Source organism: Mus musculus, chromosome 7 (assembly GCF_000001635.26).
Source record: "Mus musculus strain C57BL/6J chromosome 7, GRCm38.p6 C57BL/6J".
Classification (NCBI taxonomy): domain Eukaryota; kingdom Metazoa; phylum Chordata; class Mammalia; order Rodentia; family Muridae; genus Mus; species Mus musculus.
Genome location: NC_000073.6, coordinates 140,276,601 through 140,300,941, shown reverse-complemented (window position 1 = coordinate 140,300,941; position 24,341 = coordinate 140,276,601). Strand labels below are relative to the sequence as shown.

Sequence of the window (24,341 nt, the reverse complement as noted above, 5' to 3'; positions counted from 1 at the left end):
TAAAAATATGGTCATAAAGGCTGATGTCACAGCATGAGTATTCCATTCAGCATATGCTGGGAACGAGCAAAGCCTGCAGCAACAGAAGATTACCATCTGTGCTTCAACAAAAGGACAATTGTCACTCACAAGAGCTGTGATAAAAGAGAGGTGGGAAATACTGAACGCCGCTCACATGAGTGAAATTCAAGGTCAGGCAGTGACTGAGGCTCAGAAGACATCAAGTTTTATAGTTAAATGTGATAACGGTTCTAGGGAGGACTGACAATTAATTTTAAGTTTAAAGAAGTTTAATGACATCAATTTGCTAAATGGGGACAGGAAAGACTATAGTATCTCAGGATTATACCATATTTTGGACAGATTTGTGACCTCAAGGTCATCTGGTGCTGGGATAGGGGTCATCACAGTCTTCCGTTTCAACTTCAGCATCAACACCAGCACTCAGGCAGCAAACAGTCCCATCTATATTTAAAGAGAGAGAGACACCCATTTGTGGCCTTGGGAATTAATTCCAAGTACCTGGCACCTTCAGAACCTGATTCTGTGCTGCAGAATACAGACACAGTAGGGTGGACTAGAAAATGGATTGTGCGACAGTAAAATTGATTCATACACTAAATCTACACTCCCTGGCCCATCAGGATCTCTCTCTGTGGCAGATATCAGGTCAGGTGCTAAAAGGACACTGTGCACAAGTCAGAAAGGACCCAAAGGAAGTGCAAAGTCCAAACCGGTTACATGTCTACTCAGCAGAAGGCTCTGAAGACCATCCTTAAAAGGACAGCAATTGGGCTGGAGAGATGACTCAGCAGTTAAGAGCACTGACTGCTCTTCCAGAGGTCCTGAGTTCAATTCCCAGCAACCACATGGTGGCTCACAGCCATCTGTAATGGGGATCTGATGCCCTCCACTGGTGTGTCTGAAGACAGTGACAGTGTACTCGCATACATGAAATTAAACAAATCTTAAAAAAAAAAAAAAAGGAGAGCAATCTAAAGCAAAGCAGAAAAGCAGAAGTGGGGATGCAGGACTCAGAGAACTAGATTCCAATCCCTTAAATGCTAGCATAACAGAACCTCTTTATGTTAGCATAACAGCAGGAAGGGTGCCCCAGACCTCGGGGAACAGAGGTACATACCAGTCAGGCTCAATGGTGCCCAGCCTCCATATCTTCCCCCGGGCTGTCCTTGGGCTCTTCTGCATCATCATAATCCTCATCCTGCACTGGACTCTGGGATGCTGCTGGCTCCTCTTTCTCATCCATAGGGACTGTTTCAATGCATTCATAGACAACCTCTGAGGGCAGCTCCGCCACTGCTCCAGAACCTGCAGAGATCACACCAGAACTTTCCAAATTAAGCACAACTATAGACTCAGCCCCCCACCCTCTCTGGGCCCTGTGACTCTCACGCATGCTGAGGACCCACATACAGGAAAAAGCCCCTGAGCAGCAAGGTGCCCTTGCTGGGACTCCACTGCTCAGGACACATGCTCAAATGTCTGGTGTAGGGCTTATGGGTCTTAGGGTCACATCTCATCTCTTAAAGACTTCACTTCAGCATAGCACAGGTGATGCTGGGTGACAATGGAGAATCCTGTATATGCAGAATGTCCTCAGCACAGTAGACAAGCCCAGGCTCTACCAGACCATAATAACTCATGGATCTTCAGATACTAACTCAACATTGACTCTCATGGAGGTCTGCCAGCATTCAAGACAGTAATTAGAGCAGAGGGGGCCTGAAGTGGTTGGCATCTCTCAAAGCTTCCCCCAGGCCCTTGCTCCACCAGCTTTGTGAACCATAACCAGCATGTTTCTTACCCAGGCCAATGGCTCTGCTATGACACCACTGAACAGCCAGGACCAGAAAGACTATGCCCAAGAGGCAGCCAAGGACCAGACAGGCAATCTCAGGCATGGTCCAGAACTCAGGAACAGGTGGAGGAGCTGAAGAATTGCCTGTGAAGCACAGAAAGAGGTAGAGAATCATTTACTGTGTACCTAAGACAGGCTGACACTGAGCCTGGATGACATCAGACTCCCCGTGAGCCACTGAGGACAGCTTGGTGTCAGTGTTATATTGACAAGTAGCTGCTCTGAGATGATCTGTGTGCTACTGGGCAAGATGCTCCAGAAGAAAGAGCCCAAGTGCTCAGGCCTAGAAAGTCCATGTGGGTGTCCACAGTATTCTCTGTTCTGCTCTGCTCTGCTCTGCTCTGCTCTGCTCTGCTCTGCTCTGCTCTTCTCTATTCTACTCTAGGCATGCCATCTAAAAGGATAGCACATACTCAAGGCAAGATTGCACAATCCCTAAGTTAAAGGCCTGCAGAAGCGGCTGCTCATGACCGGGTAGTTTGGTCCCCCATGTTTTCCCATTCAGCAGGCACAGTAGAGATAAGCATTTTCAGCACAGACTAGAAGTCCAAACCCACAGGCTTATACCTGACACAGAGGGTGTGCCCATGGCGTGTGGTCTCAGAGGTTCTCGGGAAAGAAAAGAGTACCACTGCAGGCTATCCAGGTAATGAGGAAGTATTAACTAAGAGCCACTTACCGGATGCCATGGTTCCAGGGATACCTGCAAAAGAAATGCAGGTTGGGGAAGTATCATCACCTTCAACAGCATAGATGGGCCCAACCTTTGCGGGTGGTAGCCAATAGGTCAGCAGGAGCTATGCAGAACTGAGGGTGGCAGCCATCCCTGGAACACCAGTGGAACCCTGAACACTGGAGTCCTGTGCTCAAGAATTTGTCTGAGCAGAACAAAGGTGAAAACGGCCGAAAATATCAACCTGGCATCCCTCTTCTCACCACTGCTGGCTGCCTCACTCACCTAGGCAGCGCACACCAGCATCCTCCTTGTGGGAGCAGTCTCCATATCCCCATGGTTCTGCCTGGCAGGCTCCCAGAGACAGCTCACTGCCTCGGCATCCCACTTCATCCAGCCATACAGGCCCTGAACCAGGGCCAAAGGCAGCATTCTGCAAGGCAGCTATGGCTGGGCCACAGCCCAGCTGCCGGCAAACAACTTCTGCATCGGCCAGATCCCAGGAATCGTCACACACTGTGCCCCATGAACCTCCATGCCAGAGCTCCACTCGTCCAGAGCAGCCGTTCTCACCCCCAAGTACACGAAGTGCACCTTCCTCTGGAAAGGGGGTCAACAATCAGTGCGTGATATTTTCTGGCCAATGGGTTCTCGGAAAGTTTATGGAGGAAGAGTTACCTGGGCAGCTAAGAGTTGATGAGCAGTTGGCAATCTGCTCCATATCCTGAGAAACTTCTGTCTTTTCTGTGTAGAAAATTAAGAATGTCACAAGTTCAGGAACCTAAAATCTAAGAAATTCTCTCTTTCCCATGTTCTTTCTGCCTCCCCATACCTAAATTAGGAAGAGAATCTAGGTTTCAAAGGATATCCACAAAGCCTGAAAATTCCACACTGCTTCCCTGTGTCTTTAAGGGAAACAGGAAGCAACTGGAGCCTGCGGTAGTTCCATATGAGCCATACCCAGCCCAGAGCACCAGTAGAATGCATAGCACAGCTCACCTGCACATGCCAACCAAGCTTCCTCGCCTCTAAGACAAGAATGTCTGTTCCAGGGTTCTGAGGGGCACTGCCATAAGGACATGTCATGCTTGTCCCTGCACTGAATGGACTTCAACCAGACAGTCTCAATCGTAGACGAGCCCCTTGGCCTGGCCAGCAGTTGCCCTTGGGACCCACAGCCCAGGTGTTCACACAGAACCCTCAGGGAGGCAGCATTCAGAGACTGGCAGACACCACCCCAGGTCCCATTGTAGAAAACTTCCAGTCGTCCTGTGCATGGCTGACTATGTTCTTGCAACCTCACATCAATAAATTCTGCAGACAGAGGGGCCAGTCAGATAGGCACAGTTAGGAAGGGCTGGTCACATCAAACGAAACCTGTGATACCTACCTGAACAGATGACGCCTGCATCCTCCTTGTGCCCACAATCTTGTTGGCCCCAGCCTCCTGACTGGCACTCCCATAGAGCAGCCTCCTCACCCATGCAGCCCAGTTCATCCATCCAGATGCGCCCAGTTCCTGCTCCAAAGTGGGCAGCCCTAGGGGCACTGAGGGCATGACCACAGCCCAGCTGCCTGCAGACCACATGGGCATCCTGCAGGTCCCAGGCATCATCACATACGGTGCCCCATGTGCCCTGATAGAATACTTCAACACGCCCAGCACAGCGGTTCTTACCCGCTGCCAACCGTATGTGCAAGCTCCCTGTGGAGAGACGCAGTCAGAACACACTGGACTACATGAACAGAGCAGGGTGGGGTGGGCAAGTGGACACCTCACACTCACCCGAGCACACCACTCCTGCATCCCGCAAAGTCCCTGCATGAACCAGCAGAGAAGCAGATACATTGCACTGGGTCAGGTGGGTCTCAGAGCCCAAGCAGTGCACCAGACTCAGCCCCACAGGAATGGTCTTATGGCCTGGTGCTGGCGCATCATAGGCTAGCTGTGCCTCTCCGCACCCAAGCTGCCTGCACACCACAGCAGCATCACGCAGGTCCCATGCACTGTCCAGCACACGACCCCACGTGCCATCCAGGAAGACCTCCACTCGGCCATCACAGTGACTCTGTCCCTCCCTCAGCCGAAGGGCATCCTGGAGACCTGACAGGGAGAAACTCTGATGGGCAGAGGACCATCGCTCCGAACATCTCCACCTATCCTCACCCTCCCAAATCTCTCATACTGTTTACCTTCGTCCTGTTTACCTTCTTCTTCGCAGTCTCAAGGCTGCCTGCACTCACCTGAGCAGAGAGCCGAGGCTGAATTCCCCAGTGCGCATGCCTGGGCCCCTAAGGTGCTTGTTGGGCAGCTCAGTAAGTGGGGCTCTGTTCCCACACAGTGAAACACATCTGTCCTGATGGGACCTTCCACATTTCCAAAGTGGCCTCCTTGCGGTGTGGCCACTGCATAGCCACAGTTGAGCTGGTGGCAGAGCACAGTGGCATCTGCTAAGTCCCAGTTGGCAGCACAGAGGGGTTGCCAGGCATCCTGTACCAAAAGCTCCACGCGGCCCTCACAGCGGCTGCTGCCATTGACCAGTCGGAACTCTAAGGGAGAGTTGGAATCAGAGCCCCCTCCACAATCCAGAGCCGCAGACACCCACAAGCCATGAGTTCCTTATAGACAGGACATATGCAATCGGAGCACACACAAACTAGCAGGACCGTGTCTTTGCACAGTGTAAGTATTGAAAGTTAAGTGAGGCAGCTCCAGTGTCCTGACCTAAATAACTCCATCCCTTCTCCCCAAACCCTTGCATCCTCACACTACCACACCACTACGCTCCCTAACTTGGGGATCACGGTGGGGAAACTGGAAATACCAAATATTTTTGAACTGTATACAGGACATCTCTAGTGAGATACACACACAAGGAAGCATGAACAGCAGGCAATTAAGTGCCCTGGATTCTGTCAGTGGAATATACAAAAGAATTGTTTCGTGGTTTCTTTTCTGGTCACTAAAGGAAATCTCTGTGTTACCTCAACAACCATTTATCTATGGAAAGAAATTCCAAAAGCCATATAAATAGGGTCTCTATAATCCTAAGCTTAATATCTTCAGTCTGTTCAGAGCTAACGGAGACCATGAGAAAAACTAAGAAGTGACAGGACAATGGACAATGTCCCTGAAAACTGAATCTTAACAAACTGACAGGAATGAGGAAATGAACCAAAAAGAAAGTGTGGGGCCCAAGTATATAGAAATCTTTGGTACATCTGAGCAGTCCTTTCCCCAAGTCTGGAAAAGAAAAGCAAACACATGAGAGGACAGAAACATCAAAAAGAGGTCACAAAACTTCTCGAACACCCACCCATGGCTGTCCATCCACAGTCATGACAGCCCATCACTCAGACTATCAGTTCTGCTTACAACACAACAACACACCCTTCTAGGCCGTGACCTGACTCACTTTCCCCTGAGCAGATTAGTGCAGCATCCTGATCATGGCCACACTGGTGTCCAGGTTCCCTCAGACAATGGAACAGCAGTGATTCGTTGCCCATACAGCGAAAGGCCTCTGTCCACAAAGGCCCTGATCCATAGCCAAAGTGGGAACTCCCGAGTATGGATACAGCAGTGCCACACCCCAGCTCCCTACAAACCACGTGGGCCATGGGCAGGTCCAGGTCATCATGGCAGACAGTGCCCCAGGTAAGTCCTCTAAGAACCTCTAGGCGTCCTTCACAGGGGTGTACACCACCTAGCAGCCGGGCTTCCACGTGACCTTAGGACAGACAAATGAAGCAATGAGATCAGGGCCCTGGAGAGAAATGATCTGATGGCTGTCACCCAGTCCCCTAGTGAGGAATGGTCTAGAAAATCATGAGCCCCCATGTCATCACAGGTAAGGCAAATGAGCACTACCTCAACAGCTCCTCAACCCCAGAGTACATGAGCTATGGGCAGAGCACCCACTACAATGACACTATTCAAAGATACCTCAGAGCCACCCTGAACCACTTTCCTGTAGCAATGGTGTCCAAGTACACTGTAAGGGAAACCCTTCCATTGGCTCTATGTCTAGAAGCAGATGGATAGATCTTTCTTCATCTCAACATATCTAACTAACATCTCAACTAAAATGCTCAGGACAAGGCATTGGTGCCTCTGTATAGCAACAGGGTATTGGTTAGAAAGCAACACTGTGGGCACCAGCACCGGATCATCTTGTGCGCAGAGTCAGCAGACACCTCCAAGGTCCCTATAGGACTCTCCACGAGATATTAGGACCACTTGTGCATGGAACTCAACTTCTGTTTCAATCCAATCGGGCAGGACCTGAATCAGCATTAGGGAAGAGGAAAACCGGCCTGACCAGGGGCACAAGTTCCTTCCAGTCGGTGCCAGCACCGGGTCATCTTGGGCACGGAGTCAGCAGACACCCCTACAGTCCCTAGAGGACTCTCCACATGATCTTTGGACCAGACAGCTCCACACTCCTCAAAGGAGACACCACTTCCAGGCACTGTAATATGTCCAGGATCTTTGAAAACAAGATCCCAGGGTAAAAGGAGCTTGGTCACACCAGTATTTCAGGGTCTCAGAGGAACTTGACTGGCAAGAACTCTGACACACCCAGAATCTCAGGTTCACGGGAGCCCACAAGCAAAGGATCACAGAGAAAGCTGGACTCTGAGGAGTCGTGACTCAACTGGGATTATAGGAAGGACAGGCTTCAATCAGATATATTGAGGACAACAAATACTTGAGATAATCAGATGGCAGGAGGCAAGCATAAGAACAGAAGCAACAGAAACCAAGGTTTCTTGGCATCATCAAAACCAAACTCTCCCACCATAACAAGTCCTGGATACACCACCACACCAGAAGAGCAAAACATAGATCTAAAGTCATTTCTTATGATGATGATGGAGGACTTTAAAAAGGAAATACAGGAAGACACGGGTAAACAGCTAGAAGCCTTTAAAGAGGAAATACAAAAATGCCCTAGAGAGTTACAGGAAAACAATACCAAACAGGAGATGGAATTGAACTAAACCATAAAGGATCTAAAAAGAGAAATAGAAACAATAAAGAAAACCCAAAGAGAGACAACTCTGGAGATAGAAACCCTAGGAAAGAAATCTGGAACCATAGATTCGAGCATCAGAAACAGAATACAAGAGATGGAAGAGAGAATATCAGGTGCAGAAGATTCCATAGAGAACATCGGCATAACAATCAAAGAAAATGGAAATGCAAAAAGATCCTAACTCAAAACATCCAGGAAATCCAGGACACAATGAGAAGACCAAATAATAGGGGTGGATGAGAATGAAGATTTTCAACTCAAAGGACCAGCAAATATCTTCAACAAAATTATAGAAGAAAACTTTCCATACCTAAAGAAAGAGATGCCCATGAACATACAAGAAGCATACAGAACTCCAAATAGACTGGACCAGAAAAGAAATTCCTCCCGACACATAATAATCACAACAACAAATGCACTAAATAAAGACAAAAATTTTGAAAGCAGCAAGAAAAAGGGGTCAAGTAACATATAAAGGCAGGCCTATTGGAATTACTCCAGACTTCTCACCAGAGACTATGAAAGCCAGAAGATCCTGGACAGATGTTATAAGACACTAAGAGAACACAAATGCCAGCCCAGCCTACTATACCCGGCCAAACTCTCAATTACCATAGATGGAGAAACCAAAGTATTCCATGGCAAAACCAAATTTACACATAATCTTTCCACGAATCCAGCCCTTCAAAGGATAATAACAGAAAAGAACCAATACAAGGACGGAAACTATGCCCTAGAAAAAGCAAGAAAGTAATCCTTCAACAAACCAAAAGGAGACAGCCACAAGAACAAAATGCCAACTCTAACAACAAAAGTAATAGGAAGCAACAATTACATTTCCTTAATATCTCTTAATATCAATGAACTCAATTCCCCAATAAAAATGCAAAGTCTAACAGACTGGCTACATAAAAATGACCCAACTTTTTGCTGATTACAAGAAACCCATCTCAGGGAAAAAGACAGACACTACCTCAGAGTGAAAGCCTGGAAAACAATATTCCAAGCAAATGGTCTGAAGAAACAAGCTGGAGTAGCCATTCTAATATCGAATAAAAGCGACTTCCAACCCAAAGTCATCAAAAAAGACAAGGACGGGCACTTCGTACTCATCAAAGATAAAAGTCTTCCAAGAGGAACTCTCAATTTTGAATATCTATGCTCCAAATGCAAGGGAACCCACATTCATAAAATAAACTTTACTAAAGCTCAGAGTACACAATGCACCTCACACAATAATAGTGGGAGACTTCAACACCCCACTTTCATCAATGGACAGCTCCTGGAAACAGAAACTAAAAAGTGACACAGTGAAACTAACAGAAGTTATGAAACAAACGAATTTAAAAGATTCTACAGAACATTTTATCCCAAAAGAAAAGGATATACCTTTTTCACAGCACGTCATGGTACCTTCTCCAAAATTGACCATATAATTGGTCACAAAACAGGCCACAACAGATACCAAAAAAATTGAAATTGTCCCATGCATCCTATCAGATCACCATGGACTAAGGCTGATCTTCAATAACAACATACATAATGGAAAGCCAACATTCACGTGGAAACTGAACAACACTCTTCTCAATGATACCTTGGTCAAAGAAGGAATAAAGAAAGAAATTAAAGACTTTTTAGAGTTTAATGAAAGTGAACCCACAACATACCCCAACCTATGGGACACAATGAAAGCATTTCTAAGAGGGAAACTCATAGCTCTGAGTGCCTCCAAAAAGAAACTAGAGAGAGCACACACTAGCAACTTGACAACACATCTAAATGCTCTAGAAAAAAAGGAAGAAAATTCACCCAAGAGGAGTAGATGGCAGGAAATAATCAAACTCAGGGGCGAAATCAACCAAGTGGAAAAAAAAGAACTGTTCAAGGAATCAACCAAATGGGGAGCTGGTTCTTTGAGAAAATCAACAAGATAGATAAACCCTTACCCAGACTCACTAGAGGGCACAGGGACAGCATCCTAATTAACAAAATCAGAAATGAAAAGGGAGACATAACAACAGATCCTGAAGAAATCCAAAACACCATCAGATCCTTCTACAAAAGGCTATACTCAACAAAACTGGAAAACCTGGATGAAATGGACAAATTTCTAGACAGAACCAGGTACCAAAGTTAAATCAGGATCAGATTAATGACCTAAACAATCCTATATCCCTTAAAGAAATAGAATCAATCATTAATAGTCTCCCAACCAAAAAAGGCCCAGGACCAGATGGGTTTAGTGCAGAGGTCTATCAGACCTTCAAAGACGATCTAATTCCAGTTCTTCTCAAACTATTCCACAAAATAGAATCAGAAGGTACTCTACGCAATTCATTCTACAAAGCCACAATTACTCTGATACCTAAACCACATAAAGACCCAACAAAGATAGAGAACTTCAGACCAATTTCCCTTAGGAATATCGGTGCCAAAATACTCCATAAAATTGCTAACCAAATCCAAGAACACATGAAATCAATCATCCATCCTGACATAGTAGGTTTCATTCCAGGGATGCAGGGATGGTTTAATACATGGAAATCCAACAACGTAATCCACTATATAAACAAACTCAAAGACAAAAACCACATGATCATCTCGTTAGATGCTGAGAAAGCATTTGAAAAAATCCAACACCAATTCATGATAAAAGTCTTGGAAAGATCAGGAATTTAAGGCCCATACCTAAACATAATAAAAGCAATCTACAGCAAACCAGTAGTTAACATCAAAGTAAATGGTGAGAAGCTGGAAGCAATCCCACTAAAATCAGGGACGAGACAAGGCTGTCCACTCTTGCCCTACCTATTCAACATTGTACTTGAAATCCTAGTAATTTGACAACAAAAGGAGGTCAGGGGGATACAAATTGGAAAGGAAGAAGTCAAAATATCACTTTTTGCAGATGATATGATAGTATATATAAGTGACCCTAAAAATTCTACCAGAGAACTCCTAAACCTGATAAACAACTTCAGTGAAGTAGCTGGATATAAAATTAACTCAAACAAGTCAATGGCCTTTTTCTACACAAAGGATAAACAGGCTGAGAAAAAAATTAGGGAAACAACACTCTTCACAATAGTCACAAATAATATAAAATACCTTGGTATGACTCTAACTAAGAAAGTGAAAGATCTGTATGATAAGAACTTCAAGTCTCTCAAGAAGAAATCAAAGAAGATCTCAGAAGATGGAAAGATCTTCCATGCTCATGGATTGGCAGAATCAATATAGTAAAAATGGCTATCTTGCCAAAAGCAATCTACAGATTCAATGCAATCCCCATCAAAATTCGAAATCAATTCTTCAATGAATTAGAAAGGGCAATTTGCAAATTCATCTTGAATAACAAAACACCTAGGATAGCAAAAACTCTTCTCAATGATAAAAGAACCTCTGGTGGAATCACCATGTCTGACCTAAAGCTCTACTACAGAGCAATAGTGATTAAAAACTGCATAATACTGGTAAAACAACAGACACGTTGACCAATGGAATAGAATTGAAGATCCAGAAATGAACCCACACACCTATGGTCACTTGATCTTTAGCAAGGGAGCTAAAACCATCCAGTGGAAAAAAGACAGCATTTTTAACAAATGGTGCTGGCACAACTGGTGGTTATCATGTAGAAGAATGCGAATTGATCCATTCTTATCTCCTTGTACTAAGGTCAAGTCTACGTGGATCAAGGAACCCCACATAAAACAAGAGACACTGAAACTTATAGAGGAGAAAGTGGGGAAAAGCCTTGAAGATATGGGCACAAAGGATAAATTCCTAAATAGAACAGCAATGGCTTGTGCTATAAGATCGAGAATCGACAAATGAGACCTCATAAAATTGCAAAGTTTCTGTAAGGCAAAAGGCACTGTCAATAAGACAAAAAGGCCACTAACAGATTGGGAAAGGATCTTTACCTATCGTAAATCAGATAGGGGACTAATATCCAATATATATAAAGAATTCAAGAAGATGGACTCCAGAAAATCAAATAACCTCATTAAAAAATGGGGCTCAGAGCTAAACAAACAATTCTGACCTGAGGAATACTGAATGGCTGAGAAGCACCTGAAAAAATGTTCAACATCCTTAATCATCAGGGAAATGCAAATCAAAACAACCCTGAGATTCCACCTCACACAAGTCAGAATGGCTAAAAATTCAGGTGACAGCAGATACTGACGAGGATATGGAGAAAGAGGAACATTCTTCCATTGTTGGTAGGATTGCAAGCTTGTACAACCACTCTGAAAATCAGTCTGGGGGTTCCTCAGAAAATTGGACATAGTACTACCGGAGGATCCCGAAATACCTCTCCTGGGCATATATCCAGAAGATGTTCCAACTGGTAAGAAAGACACATGCTCCACTATGTTCATAGCAGCCTTATTTTAATAGCCAGAAGCTGGAAAGAACCCAGATGCTCCTCAACAGAGGAATGGATACAAAAAAATGTGGTACATTTACACAATGGAGTACTACTCAGCTATTAAAAGGAATGAATTTATGAAATTCCTAGCCAAATGGATGGACCTGGAGGGCATCATCCTGAGTGAGGTAACCCAATCACAAAAGAACTCAAGTGATATGTTCTCACTGATAAGTGGATATTAGCCCAGAAACTTAGAATACCCAAGATATAAGATACAATTTGAGAAACACATGAAACTCAAGAAGAACAAAAACCAAAGTGTGGACACTTTGCCCCTTCTTAGAATTGGGAACAAAACATCCATGGAAGGAGTTACAGAGACAAAGTTTGGAGCTGAGACAAAAGGATGGACCATCTAGAGACTGCCATATCCAGGGATCCATCCCATAATCAGCCTCCAAACGCTGACACCATTGCATACACTAGCAAGATTTTGCTAAAAGGACCCTGATATAGCTGTCTCTTGTGAGACTAGGATGGGGCCTAGCAAACACAGAAGTGGATGCTCACAGTCAGCTATTGGATGGATCAAGGGGCCCCCATTGGAGGAGCTAGAGAAAGTACCCAAGGAGCTAAAGGGATCTGCAACCCTATAGGTGGAACAACAATATGAACTATCCAGTACCCTGGAGCTCTTGACTCTAGCTACATATGTATCAAAAGATGGCCTAGTCGGCCATCACTGCAAAGAGAGGCCCATTGGTCATGCAAACTTTATATGCCCCAGTACCAGGAACGCCAGGGCCAAAAAGTGGGAGTGGGTGGGTAGGGGAGTGGGGGGGCAGGGTATGGGGGACTTTTGGGATAGCTTTGAAAATGTAAATGAGGAAAATACCTAGTAAAAAATATTTAAAAAGAAAAAAAAGTTAAAAGAAAAAAGACTAGATGGGAAGAAATAACCAAACTCAGGCCTAAAATGAATGGAATAGAAGCAAACAAACCAAAAAAAAAAAAAAAAAAAGTTACAAAGAATCAATGAAATAAAAAGTTGGTACTTTGAGAAAATGAATAAGATTGCCAAATCATTAGCCAAATTAACTATAAGAAAGAAGATCAAATTAATAAAATCAGAGATGAAATGGGAAACATTGCAGTAGATACTGAGTCCAGAGTCATAAGGGGATACTTCAAAAGCTCTATGCTCAAATAAATTGAAACCGAAAAACAATGGATTAATTTCTTGAAATATATGATTCATCAAATTTAAGTCAAGATCAATAAACATACCCATAACCCCTAGGGAAACAAAAGCAGTAATTAAAAATCTTCCCAACCAAAGGAAAAGTAAAAAACAAACAAACAGATCTTTGAAAAACTAATGCCAATACTTCTCAAATGATTCCACAAAATAGACACTAAAGAAATGCCTCCTAATTCTTTTTCCAAAGTCATTATTACACTGATCAGCAACACACCAAGACTCAACAACAAAAAAGAAAATTATAGATCAATATCCCATATGAACATAGACGCAAAATTTCAATAAAGTACTTGCAAACCAAATTCAAGAACACAATAAGATTATCAAGTTGGTTTTATCTTCAAGATGCAGGGATGGTTCAACATGCATAAATCATAAGCATAATCTATCACATAAAAAGACTGAATGACAAAAATCACATGACCATCTCTTTCAATGCAAAAAAAAAGGCCTTTGACAAAAATCTAACACCCTTCATGATAAAATCCCTGGAGAAACTAAGGCTACAAGGCACATACTTAAACAAAATAAAAGCAATGAATAGTAAGCACAGCCAACATCATCCTCATGGAGAAAAACTCAAAATGTTTCTCCTAAAAGCAAAAACAAACCAAGGACGTCTACTTTCTCTACACTTTTTACTATTGTCCGTGACGTCTAAGCTGGAGTGATATACAACTGAAGGTGAGCAAGAAGAACATAAATGGGGAGGGAAAAAGTCAAAATATACTATCTGCACATGATATAATTTTACACATGAAAGATCCTTTAAAAATACACCAGGAAAGTTCTATAGTTTATAAACAGTTTCAGCAAAATAGTAAGATATAAAATTAACACACAAACTTCAGTAGCCCTCCCATATACAAATGACATATAGACTGAGGAAAAAAAAAAAAAAACAGGAAAACAGAACCTTTCACAATGACCTACAAAAATTAAGTATTTTGGGATAACTCCAACAAAGTGAATGAAAGACTTGTAAAACATTTTTTTTAGTACACTGAAAAAGAAATTAAAGAATCAGATCATAGATCAGCAGATTTAATATGATTTTTAAAATGGCCATTTTATCGAAAGCAATCTGCAAATTCAAAGCAATTGCCATCAAAATTCCAACACAATTCTTCACAGAACTTGGAAAAAAAGATCTTCAAATTCAAATGGAAACACACAGAAATTTAAGAAAAATAAAAGAGCTTTACAAATCTTAAATAGTAAAAGAACTGATAGAGATACCACCATGCCTAATTTCATGTTGTGCTACAGAGCAATGTTAACAAAAACAGCATGATATTGGCATAAATCAGACACATTGTTTAATGGGATTGAATTGAAGACCTAGACATAATTCTGCACACCTATGGACACCTGATTTTTTTTATTTTACAACAAAGCTGAAAATACACACCAGAGAAAAGACAGCATCTTCAAATGATGGTACTGGTCAAACTGGATGTCTTCATATAGAAGAGTTTAAACAGTTGCATATTTATCACCCTGCACAAAATCAACTCCAAATAGATCAAGGACTTCTAAATAAGACAGGGTACCCTGAATCCGATAGAAAAAAAATACAAAAACAAAACAAAACAAAAAAATCCCAGCAACCACATAGTGGCTCCCAACCATCTATAATGGGATTCGATGCCATCTTCTGGTATGTCTGAAGACAAGTACAGTGTAGTCATACACATAAAATAAATAAACAATTCTTTTAAAAATAATCTAAATGGATTCACCATTATATTAAATATTATATGCTACCAAGTAACACCTCCAGTGCCAGAAATGGGTTATATCATTTTAAGCACTTGACCAAAGGGACCCATTGACACCTCCAAACAACACAAGGCATTACCATGGCTACTGGTTACTTTCCACAACCTAATGGTAAGGATATATTGCTGAAGACACTGCATTCTTTCTTACACCTTCAAACAGAGAAATCTAGCTGATGCCCACCTAGAAGCTTCACCCCCACTGACTAGCATTCATGGTGCTAGAAAGTACTCTGCTTGCTTCCAGAGAACAAATGTAATCATAGGTTTCACCTAGTTACCAACCTTGTGACGTACAACAGCAGCCTATCTGCAAGTGGTACTGGTGTGATGATGGCATAGATGTTAACCAACCACTATTTGATTGGATTGAAGAATAACTACAGTTACATCCTTTGTATAAGGAACAGCCTTGTCCCCTTCTGGGATGGAAATTTCTCCTTTATCTATGCCTCCTATGTGGTTAAAGCATGTGGGAAAGAAGCCCCAGGTCATAACAACCATGTCTCAAGGCCCTTAGGTGGGATTTTAGAGTATAGCTTGTACTCAGAATAGCACTGAGGGCAAGGTAGTGATAACTCTGACACCAGACTTGTGTCACTTCTCTTTCCTCCCTGCCTGGATCCTCACCTGGATATTCCTGCCTGCATTTTCCAGACTGTACCACCCAGTGGTCTCCCATATGAGATTTATTCTATTCCCCAACCCGAACACTTTAGACTTCCTGGAAAGTTTTTTCCTACAAATTTTAAGTCATCCTCCAAGAGTAGGCACATTATAAGTAGCATTGAAGCCAACATCTCCTGGAGGTACGCCACCCCATTACTGAGTGAGTGTGGTCATTTAGAATCGGTTGTGAGAGGAATGTGGGGACATCCAAAGCTCTATATTCAGGAAGTTTTGTCCTTTAAATTTTAAGTCACTCTCCAGGATTAGCTGAAGCATGAAGGCCAACATCTCCTGAATCGGGAGATTGAGGTAATTTGGAATTGGTTTATGGAAGAAATGTGGAGTCATCTGAAGCTCTACAGAGCTTAAATGGCCATTTTGGGGGGAATTTGGAAGACCAGAATGGTTAAAGAAAGGCAGACAATGGAAGAAGGTCTGGTTAATGAAGTTCCAGAAGCAAAAATAAAAAGCATCCTGAATTGAGATACTGGCTACTTGTATTCTATTTTGGCAAAGAATCTACTTTCATTCTGAGATCTTGAGCGAGTCTGAATTCAACAGTATGATTTCTTTGATGGAAGAAAATTTCAAGACAGTGCAGCTTTCAAACTATGGCATTGTCTGCTGCTCATTTTCCTTATTTATATCACCAAAGAGAAAGAATAGAATGGGACAAAAAAAAACTGTTACATTTCATGAGGATAGAAATATGTGCAAGTTTAAAGTTATAGGTGAAGAGAGGACATACAAAGGAGCTATGGCTGTTGAGATTCACACCATTGAGTGTCTTAGTTTCTCTTCTGTTCCTATGACAAAATAGCCTGATGAAAGCAATGTAGTGGAGAGAAGGGTTTATTTGACTCATATTTTCATAGGAAATACAGCCCATCATGGCAAGGAAGGCATGGTAGCAGGAACATGAGGTTTGCCTGTCACACTGCATTAGGAATGGAGGGAGAATAAGAAGTGGATCCAGGGCAGGAAAACCTCCAAACTACAGCACCCCTCCCCCCCACCCCCACCCCCACTGGTGACACTTCCTCCAGTAAGGATTCACATCCTACTGATCCTGTAATTGAAATTTCTCCTCTGTGCATCATCACACGCACAGCCACAAGCCGAGGTCCCTGATATAGATCTTCAAACCTACTTTGTTTGTGACCCACCTTTGACTGGTGAGATGCCCCTTTCTCTAATATCCTTCCCTCCACCCGTGATTATCTCTATACCTACAGGCTGAGCTCCAGACCCAAGGTTTGGGAGTTGTCTTTGCCAGATCCAATTACACAGCTCACTCACCAGCTTTACCTGGCCTAGCTCTGGTCACCCAGAACCTGCATTGGCCTTATCTAAGGCAGGATAGATTCTCACACCTGATACATGTTAAAAGAAAGAATTCCACATCCCACATCAAATCAAAACCACAAAAAGCCAATGGAATTGTCGAGACAATGTCAACCTCATTTGTTTTAGGGACGGTGTTCTCTAACAAGAATTACCTAGATGAATCTGGATCACATAATCTAAAAAAAAAAATCATAAATGTTATCAAATAATTTGAGTAATATAGAGGCATTTCATTGAACTGCAAGAAGATAATGATAAATGTGCAAATGATGTCCAAGAAAATGCAAATGTGCCACTGAATAAAATGATGCAGACAGTTCAGTATCTAAAAACAAATTAAATAAAAAAGATATAAATAGGGAAAAGAACAAATCTGAAATGAAGATGGAATTGAAAAACTATCTCTTAGAAGCCTGTTCTTTAAGGAGTGAATTCAGGGCAGGGGAAGGGACTGGAAGGAGTAGAGAGGACTATAATCAAGATATATTTGTGGGAAAAGAATCTATTTTCAAAAATAGGAAAGTAAGGAAAGAAGGAAAGATAGAAGGAAAGAAGGATGGAAAGAGGGTAGGAAAGAAAAAAGAAAGGAAGAAAGAAAGAATGAAAAAGAAGGAAGGAAGGAAAGAAAGAAGGAAGGAAGCAAGCAATAGAACAAAACAACTATGAAAGCCAGCTTGACATAGGTCAGAAAGCTAGATTGCTCTCTTGTGGCAATAATTCAGGAAGATAAACATTAACTTCTGCAATTGACCACAGATGATCAGGGCATGATCAATAATCAACAGCTTCTCTATTGGTTTCTGCTTCCAATTTGGGACCAACCAGAGAAAGACTAGTATGCATCCCTAACCAGTCACATAGGATACCCCACTTCCAGGTGTTCCAGCTGATGCTTCCCCACACCAGCAGCTTCCCCCTGGGACCTGCCCACTTTAGAAGAATTCCCACTCTTTTCCATCTTTGGGTATAGACCAAAATGCTCATGATGGTTGTAACTTGTGTTGTACCAAGTCCAGAATAAATGTTGTTTGCTTTTCAAAAAATATAAAAATAGATAAATATCAAAAACTCATGGGAATGCCTTACAAATTAGAATGAATAAAGCGGAGTATCAGGAGTCAAAGTTAAAGCAGACAATCTAAACCAAAGAAGCAAAGAATATCCAAAAAATAAAGCACAGGAAAGGAATATGTAGAAAACATGGGATACCATCAAAAGACTACAACTTTGGATTATAAGCATTAATGAGAAAGAAGAATCCCAGCACAATGACAAAGACCATATATTTAACAATATCATTGAAGAAAACTACCACAAACTAAAGAAAAATATTTGTATACAAGTATGAAAAGCACAGAGAACCCCAACTAGAAAATTTTAAGAAAGAAAGAAAGAAAGAAAGAAAGAAGGAAGGAAGGAAGGAAGGAAGGAAGAAAGGAAAGAAAGGAAAGAAAGAAAGAAAGAAAGAAAGAAAGGAAGGAAGGAAGGAAGGAAGGAAGGAAGGAAGGAAGGAACTTTCCAAGGTATATAACAGTCAAAATACTAAATATGCAGAATTAATCAAAAATATTGAAAGCTATACTAGGGGGGCAAAAGTCACATATAAAGGAAAATCCATCAGGATAAAAGCTGATTTCTCGATGGAATCTCTGAAAACCAGAAGACTATGGAACAAGACACACTGAATTATAAAAGACCATGACTGCCAACCTAGACAACTGTACCCAGGAAAAATATCTGCTAGAGTTAAAAGGACAAAGAAAAGTTTTCCATGGTACAAAAACCTTTTAAAATTCACATCTAACAACAAAAATAGCTAAACGGAATGCTGGAAGTAGTTCTTAAACCCAGAAAGAGTTATTGACACAACCAAGAGCCTCTAGAAAGAAGACAAGTGAAGTATAGTTAATGAAATACAAAGCATATGAAGAATACAAACTGCGGAACAACAACAGAAGGACCACAATCAACACACAGCTTTCAAGAACTTTCAATATTAATGGCCTCAACTCTTCAATCAGAAGACACAGACTAGCGAAATGATTAAGAAACAAAATACATCTCAGCTTTGAAGATAAGCACATTAAAGTGAAAGGATGAGAAAAAAATTCAACCCAGATACGATCAAGATGGAAACACGTGCTTCTAGGCTTTTTTTTTTCTTGTTCCCATCCAAATATCTGACAAAATAGGCTTTAAACTAATCAGAAGAGACAAAGAATGTCATTTCATTCTAATCAAGATATCAACCAATTAAGAGTGTGGAATAGAATTGAGTGAGAATAGACTAGATCCCAGAGGGATCAAGGACACCACAAGAGGACTTACAGAGTGAACTAATTGAACCTGGGACCCTGGGGCTCACAGAGACTGGGATATAAACCAAGGACTATACAGACACTGGACCTATGCCTCCTATACATTTGTGGCAGATGTGCACCTTGCTCTTCATATACAATCCCTAACAAGTAGAGTGGAATGGTCTCTTTTCCCTGCCATTGCATCCCCAATCCCCCTGCCTGGACTGCCTGATCCAGCCTCAGAGAGGATGTGCCTAAGTCCTGCTGGGACTAGATGTTTCAGGATGGGATGGTACTCGATGGGCTCCTCCTCCTCTGAGGAGAAGGGGGGGCAGCAGGGGAGGAATTTGTAGGTATGAGACAGAGGAAAGGAGGGAAAGGGGCTGTGATCAGGATGTAAAGTAATTTAAAAATTAATGATTGGGAAAAAAGTAAAGGGAGAGATTCAATTTAAATAAAGAAGATATTACAATACTAAACATACTATGAATTTTGCAGGCAACTGGATGGAACTTGAGAATATTGTCCTGAGTGAGCTAACTCAGTCCCAAAAGTTTATGTGTGGTATGTACTCCCTTGTAAGTGGACATTAGCTATAAAATGCAGGTACCATGTTACACTCCATAGACCCAAAGAATCTGAACAAGAAGGAAGGCCCAAGTGAGGAAGCTTGAATCTCACTTAGAAGGAGGAACAAAATAGTAATAAGAGGCAGCTGTAGGGAAAGAACTGGAAGGGCGGGGAGAAAGAGAGGGGAATGGGGGTTCAGGATCAGGTGTGGGAAAGGACAGGAAAGTTGGATAGATGGCCATGAAAATGAATAGAAATCTTCAATCGATGGGTTGATGAGATGGGCGGGATCTCCAGGATGAAACAGAGATCCGGGATAAGGGAAGCACCCAAGAATCAATGGGGGTGACCTTAGCTGTGACTCACTACACTGGGGATGCAGAACCTGAAGAGGCCACCTCCTGTAGCCAGGCAAGAACCCCAATGGAGTGATAGAGACACCAACCCACCCACAAAACTTTCAACCAAAAATTTATCCTGTCTACAAGAAATGCAGGGACTGGGTATGGAGCTGAGACTGAGTAAATGGCCAACCAATAACCAATCTAACTTGAGACCCATCTCATGGGCAAGCAACAATCCCTGACACTATTAATGTACTCTGCTATGCTTGCAAACAGGAGTCTAGCATGGCTGTCCTCTAAGAGGCTCCACCCAGCAGCTGACTCAACAGATACAGACACCCACAGCCAAACAGTAGATGGAATTTGGAGATTCTTTTGGAAGAATAGGGGAAGGATTGTGGGACTCGAAGGGAATAGGAACTCTACAGGAAGACATACAGAGTCAGCTGGACCCTTGAAGCTTTCAGAGTCTTAACCACCAACCAAAGAACATACACAGGCTAGACCTAGACCTCACCACACATATGTAGCAGATGTGAAGCTTAGTCTTCATGTGGGTCCTGAACACTGGAGTGGGGGTTATCCAAAAAGCTGCTGTGGTATGTAGAATATACTCTTCTAGCTGGACTGCCTTGTCTGGCCCCAATGGGAAAGGAAGCTCCTAGCCTTGCAGAGATTTGAAGTGCTGGTGTGGGGAGATAGCCAGGGAGGCCCCACCTGCTCAGAGGAGAAGGAGAGGGGTGATAGGGGAAGGACTGTGGGTGGGGTGACTGGGGGGAGCAGTGAGCAGGATGTAAAGTGAATAAGTTAAAATTAAGTAAGTAAAATTTAAAAAAACAATGCTAAAGAGATAGATAGATAGATAGATAGATAGATAGATAGATAGATAGATAGATAGATAGATATTGATATATATTGAAGCACAGGACACCCAATTTCATGCAAAGCACACTAATGGAATTAAAGACACAGATTAATACAAACAGAATAGTAGGTGCTTTCTACATATCATGTCTTCCAATAGAAGTGATATGAACAAAAAAATAGAGAAACCACAGAATTAACTGACATCCTATACCAAGTGAAAGTAACAGAAATTGCTAGGCAGTGTTGGCTAATGCCTTTAATCCCAGCACTTGGGAGGCAGAGGCAGGTGGATCTCTGAGTTCTTCAAAGCCAGCCTGGACTACAGAGTGGGTTCTAGGACAGCCAGGGCTACACAAAGAAACTTTCCCTCAAAAACAAAAACAAAAGGCTGGATCCCAGATGAATTCACAGTAGAATTCTGCCAGGTATTCAAAGAAGTACAACCAAATACGTCTTAAATTGTTCAAAACAGAATCAGTGGGGAGAGGGAACTTGTAGAGCCCACCTCCAGTAGAGAGACAGGAGATAAAATGAGGGATGGGGTTGCCATCCCACAGTCCAAAACTCTGACCCAAAATTGTTCCTGTCTGAAAGAACTGCAGGGACAAAAATGGAGAAGAGCTTGAGGAAAAGGAGGTCCAGTGATAGGCCCAAACTTGACCTCCCCAGCTCAAGGGGAGGCCCCAAGGCCTGACACTATTACTGAGGCTATGGTGTGCTCACAAGAGGTCTATCCTGACTGCCTTCTGAAAGACCTAACAAGTCAGATGCAGATATTTGCACCCAACCAATGGACAGAAGCTGCTGACCCCTGTGGTTGAATTAGGGAAAAGCTGGAAGAAGCTGAGGAAGAGGGTGACCCTATAGGAGGACCAGCAGTCTCAACTAACCTGGACCCCCAAGATCTCTCAGATACTGGGCCACCAACCAGGCAGCATACATGAGCTGATATGAGCTTCCCCCAGCAAGAATAAGTCAAAGATGTCCACTTTCATCTCTTGCTAAATGTATAACTGAGCAAAGCAAAAATACAAAAAGAAACAAAGGTATCAAGGTAAAAAATGAAGAAGCTACAGATCCTTTTGCACAGACAATTACTATGATAAAAGTCCTAAATACTCCACCAAAGTACTTTTAGAGCTGAGAAAACAATTCAATAAAGTAGCAGGACATAAAGTCAATATTCAGAAATCAATATGTTTATACACCAATGACAAAGGCACTGAGAAAAACATGGACAATGTAAGCCAATTACAACAATTAGGGAATAAAATACCTAGCAATAAACTAAATCAAGGATGTGAATGATCACTATGATGAAAGTTATTAAATACTCTTAGAAAAATGAAACAGACAACAAAATAACCCACAAAACTACAGCTAAAGCAAGGATCGAGATAGGAGTGCGTCCAGCTAGGAACTCTCTCCAGAACCAGGAATGGGCAGCAGAATGAAAGAGCAAGCCACAGAATGAAATAATATTTAGCAATCCACTCTTCTAATAAATGAAATGATCTAACATTTAACTTGGGTAAAAACCTGCAGCTCAGCATAGACTTTATATCACCTACCACAAAGAAGCACAGATATGAACAAATAAATGGAAAACTTGTTAATATCATGAATTATCGTGGAAATATAAGTCAAGACAATTTTATATCATCAAACCCAAAGTGACTATTTCCAAACATATTAAAACTTCAGGAACATCCAAGAAAGTAACCATCTCACAACAAACCCAAAAGAAGAGAACCACACAAACATAATACCACCACTAACAACAAAAATAACAGGAACCAACAATTATTGGTCTTTAATATCTCTCCACATCAATGGACTCAATTCCCCAATAAAAAGACAGGCTAACAGACTGGATACATAAACAGGACCCAGAATTTTGTTGAATACAGGAAATACACATCAGTGAAAAAGACAGACACTACCTCAAAATAATAGACTGGAGATGAAACCTGAAGAGACCACCACCCAGTACATAGACATGGCCCTCAGTGGAGGGATGGAGCCATACATTCACCTCAAAATTTTTAACCCAGAATTGTCCCTATCCAAAAGAAATGCAGAGACAAAAATGGAGCTGAGACTGAAGGAAAGGCCGTCCAGAGACTACCCCACCATGCAAACAATCCATTGCATTCACAGACACCAAACCCCAACACTTTTGCTGATGCCAAGATATACTTGCAGACAGGAGCATGGTATGGCTATCCTCTGAGAGGCTCTGCAAGCACCTGACTAAGACAGATGCAAATACAGCCAACCATTGAACTGAACCCAGGCACCAATGGAAAAATTAGGGGAAGAACTGAAAGGGATGGCAACCCCTTAGGAAGAACAACATCATCAATTAAGAGGACCCCTCAGAGCTTCCAGGGACTAACTCCCCCCCCCAAAAAGTATGCATGGCTCCTGCAACATATGTAGCAGAGAACTGCTTCATCTCACATCAATTGGTCCTGTGGAAGTTTGATACCCCAGAGAATCAGGATACTAGAGGAGTGAGGCAGAAGTGGGTGGGTAGGTGGGGGAGCACCCTCTTAGAGGCAAAGTGGACAAGGGGTAGAGTCAGGGTTCATGGAGGCGACCCCAGAGAGGGGAATAACATTTGAAATGTAAACAAATAAAATTATTTTTAAAATAATAATAAAGTGAACAATGACTTTTAAAAAAATCAGGTACTGATTAGAATGTGGAAGTTGAGAACTCTCAGATGATGGCAAGAATTAAAATTAGTTGAGCCACATAGAAGACAGGGAGGAACTTCCTAAGAAGATGAAAAATAAAATTATACTGGAATCAGTGAAACCCCTGTGGTTGTCAATGAGTAGGAATTGGCATGTTGAAGAGATACAACAAATTTGTAGTAGCCAGCATATGGTCAACCTAGGTGTCTCTTGAAGGACAGCTACATAAAGAAAATGTTATATATATATATATATATATATATATATATATATATATATATATGCCTCTCACTGAAAAGATTAAAATTCTGCCATTTGATGCAACATACATGAAGCTAAGGAAGTAAAATCTGTCAGTTATTGAGAGACAAAGAATATAAATTTATCTACATGAGAAAACTGAATTGTTGATGAAACAGCAGGGTAGAATCACATAGTAGCTACCAGAGCCAAGAAGGGAGGAGTGGGGAAATGAATGCATAGTTAAAGATATTAGGAACAGCTGGACAGAGGAATGACTTATAAAAT

At 42.2% G+C, this 24,341-nt stretch overlaps 1 protein-coding gene across 6 annotated transcripts in view; it reads right to left on the bottom strand.

Annotated features, from left to right (window-relative positions):
* Positions 1-207: 207 nt before the first annotated feature.
* Positions 208-24,341, bottom strand: part of 5830411N06Rik (RIKEN cDNA 5830411N06 gene) — a 53,456-nt gene continuing 29,322 nt past the window's right edge. For 2 of the 6 annotated variants that reach the window (XM_006536189.1, XM_006536186.1), the window contains 11 exons: positions 5,969-6,283; positions 4,797-5,102; positions 4,339-4,656; positions 3,943-4,257; positions 3,552-3,866; positions 3,231-3,296; positions 2,838-3,152; positions 2,559-2,582; positions 1,826-1,963; positions 1,142-1,329; positions 274-465 (listed from right to left, as the gene is read on the bottom strand). In XM_006536189.1, the coding sequence (XP_006536252.1) occupies positions 1,151-1,329; positions 1,826-1,963; positions 2,559-2,582; positions 2,838-3,152; positions 3,231-3,296; positions 3,552-3,866; positions 3,943-4,257; positions 4,339-4,656; positions 4,797-5,102; positions 5,969-6,283 (2,291 nt within the window). In that variant the 3' untranslated portion in view covers positions 274-465; positions 1,142-1,150. The other 4 variants (NM_001128146.1, NM_001128145.1, XR_389955.1 and 1 more) reach the window with 3 other exon arrangements.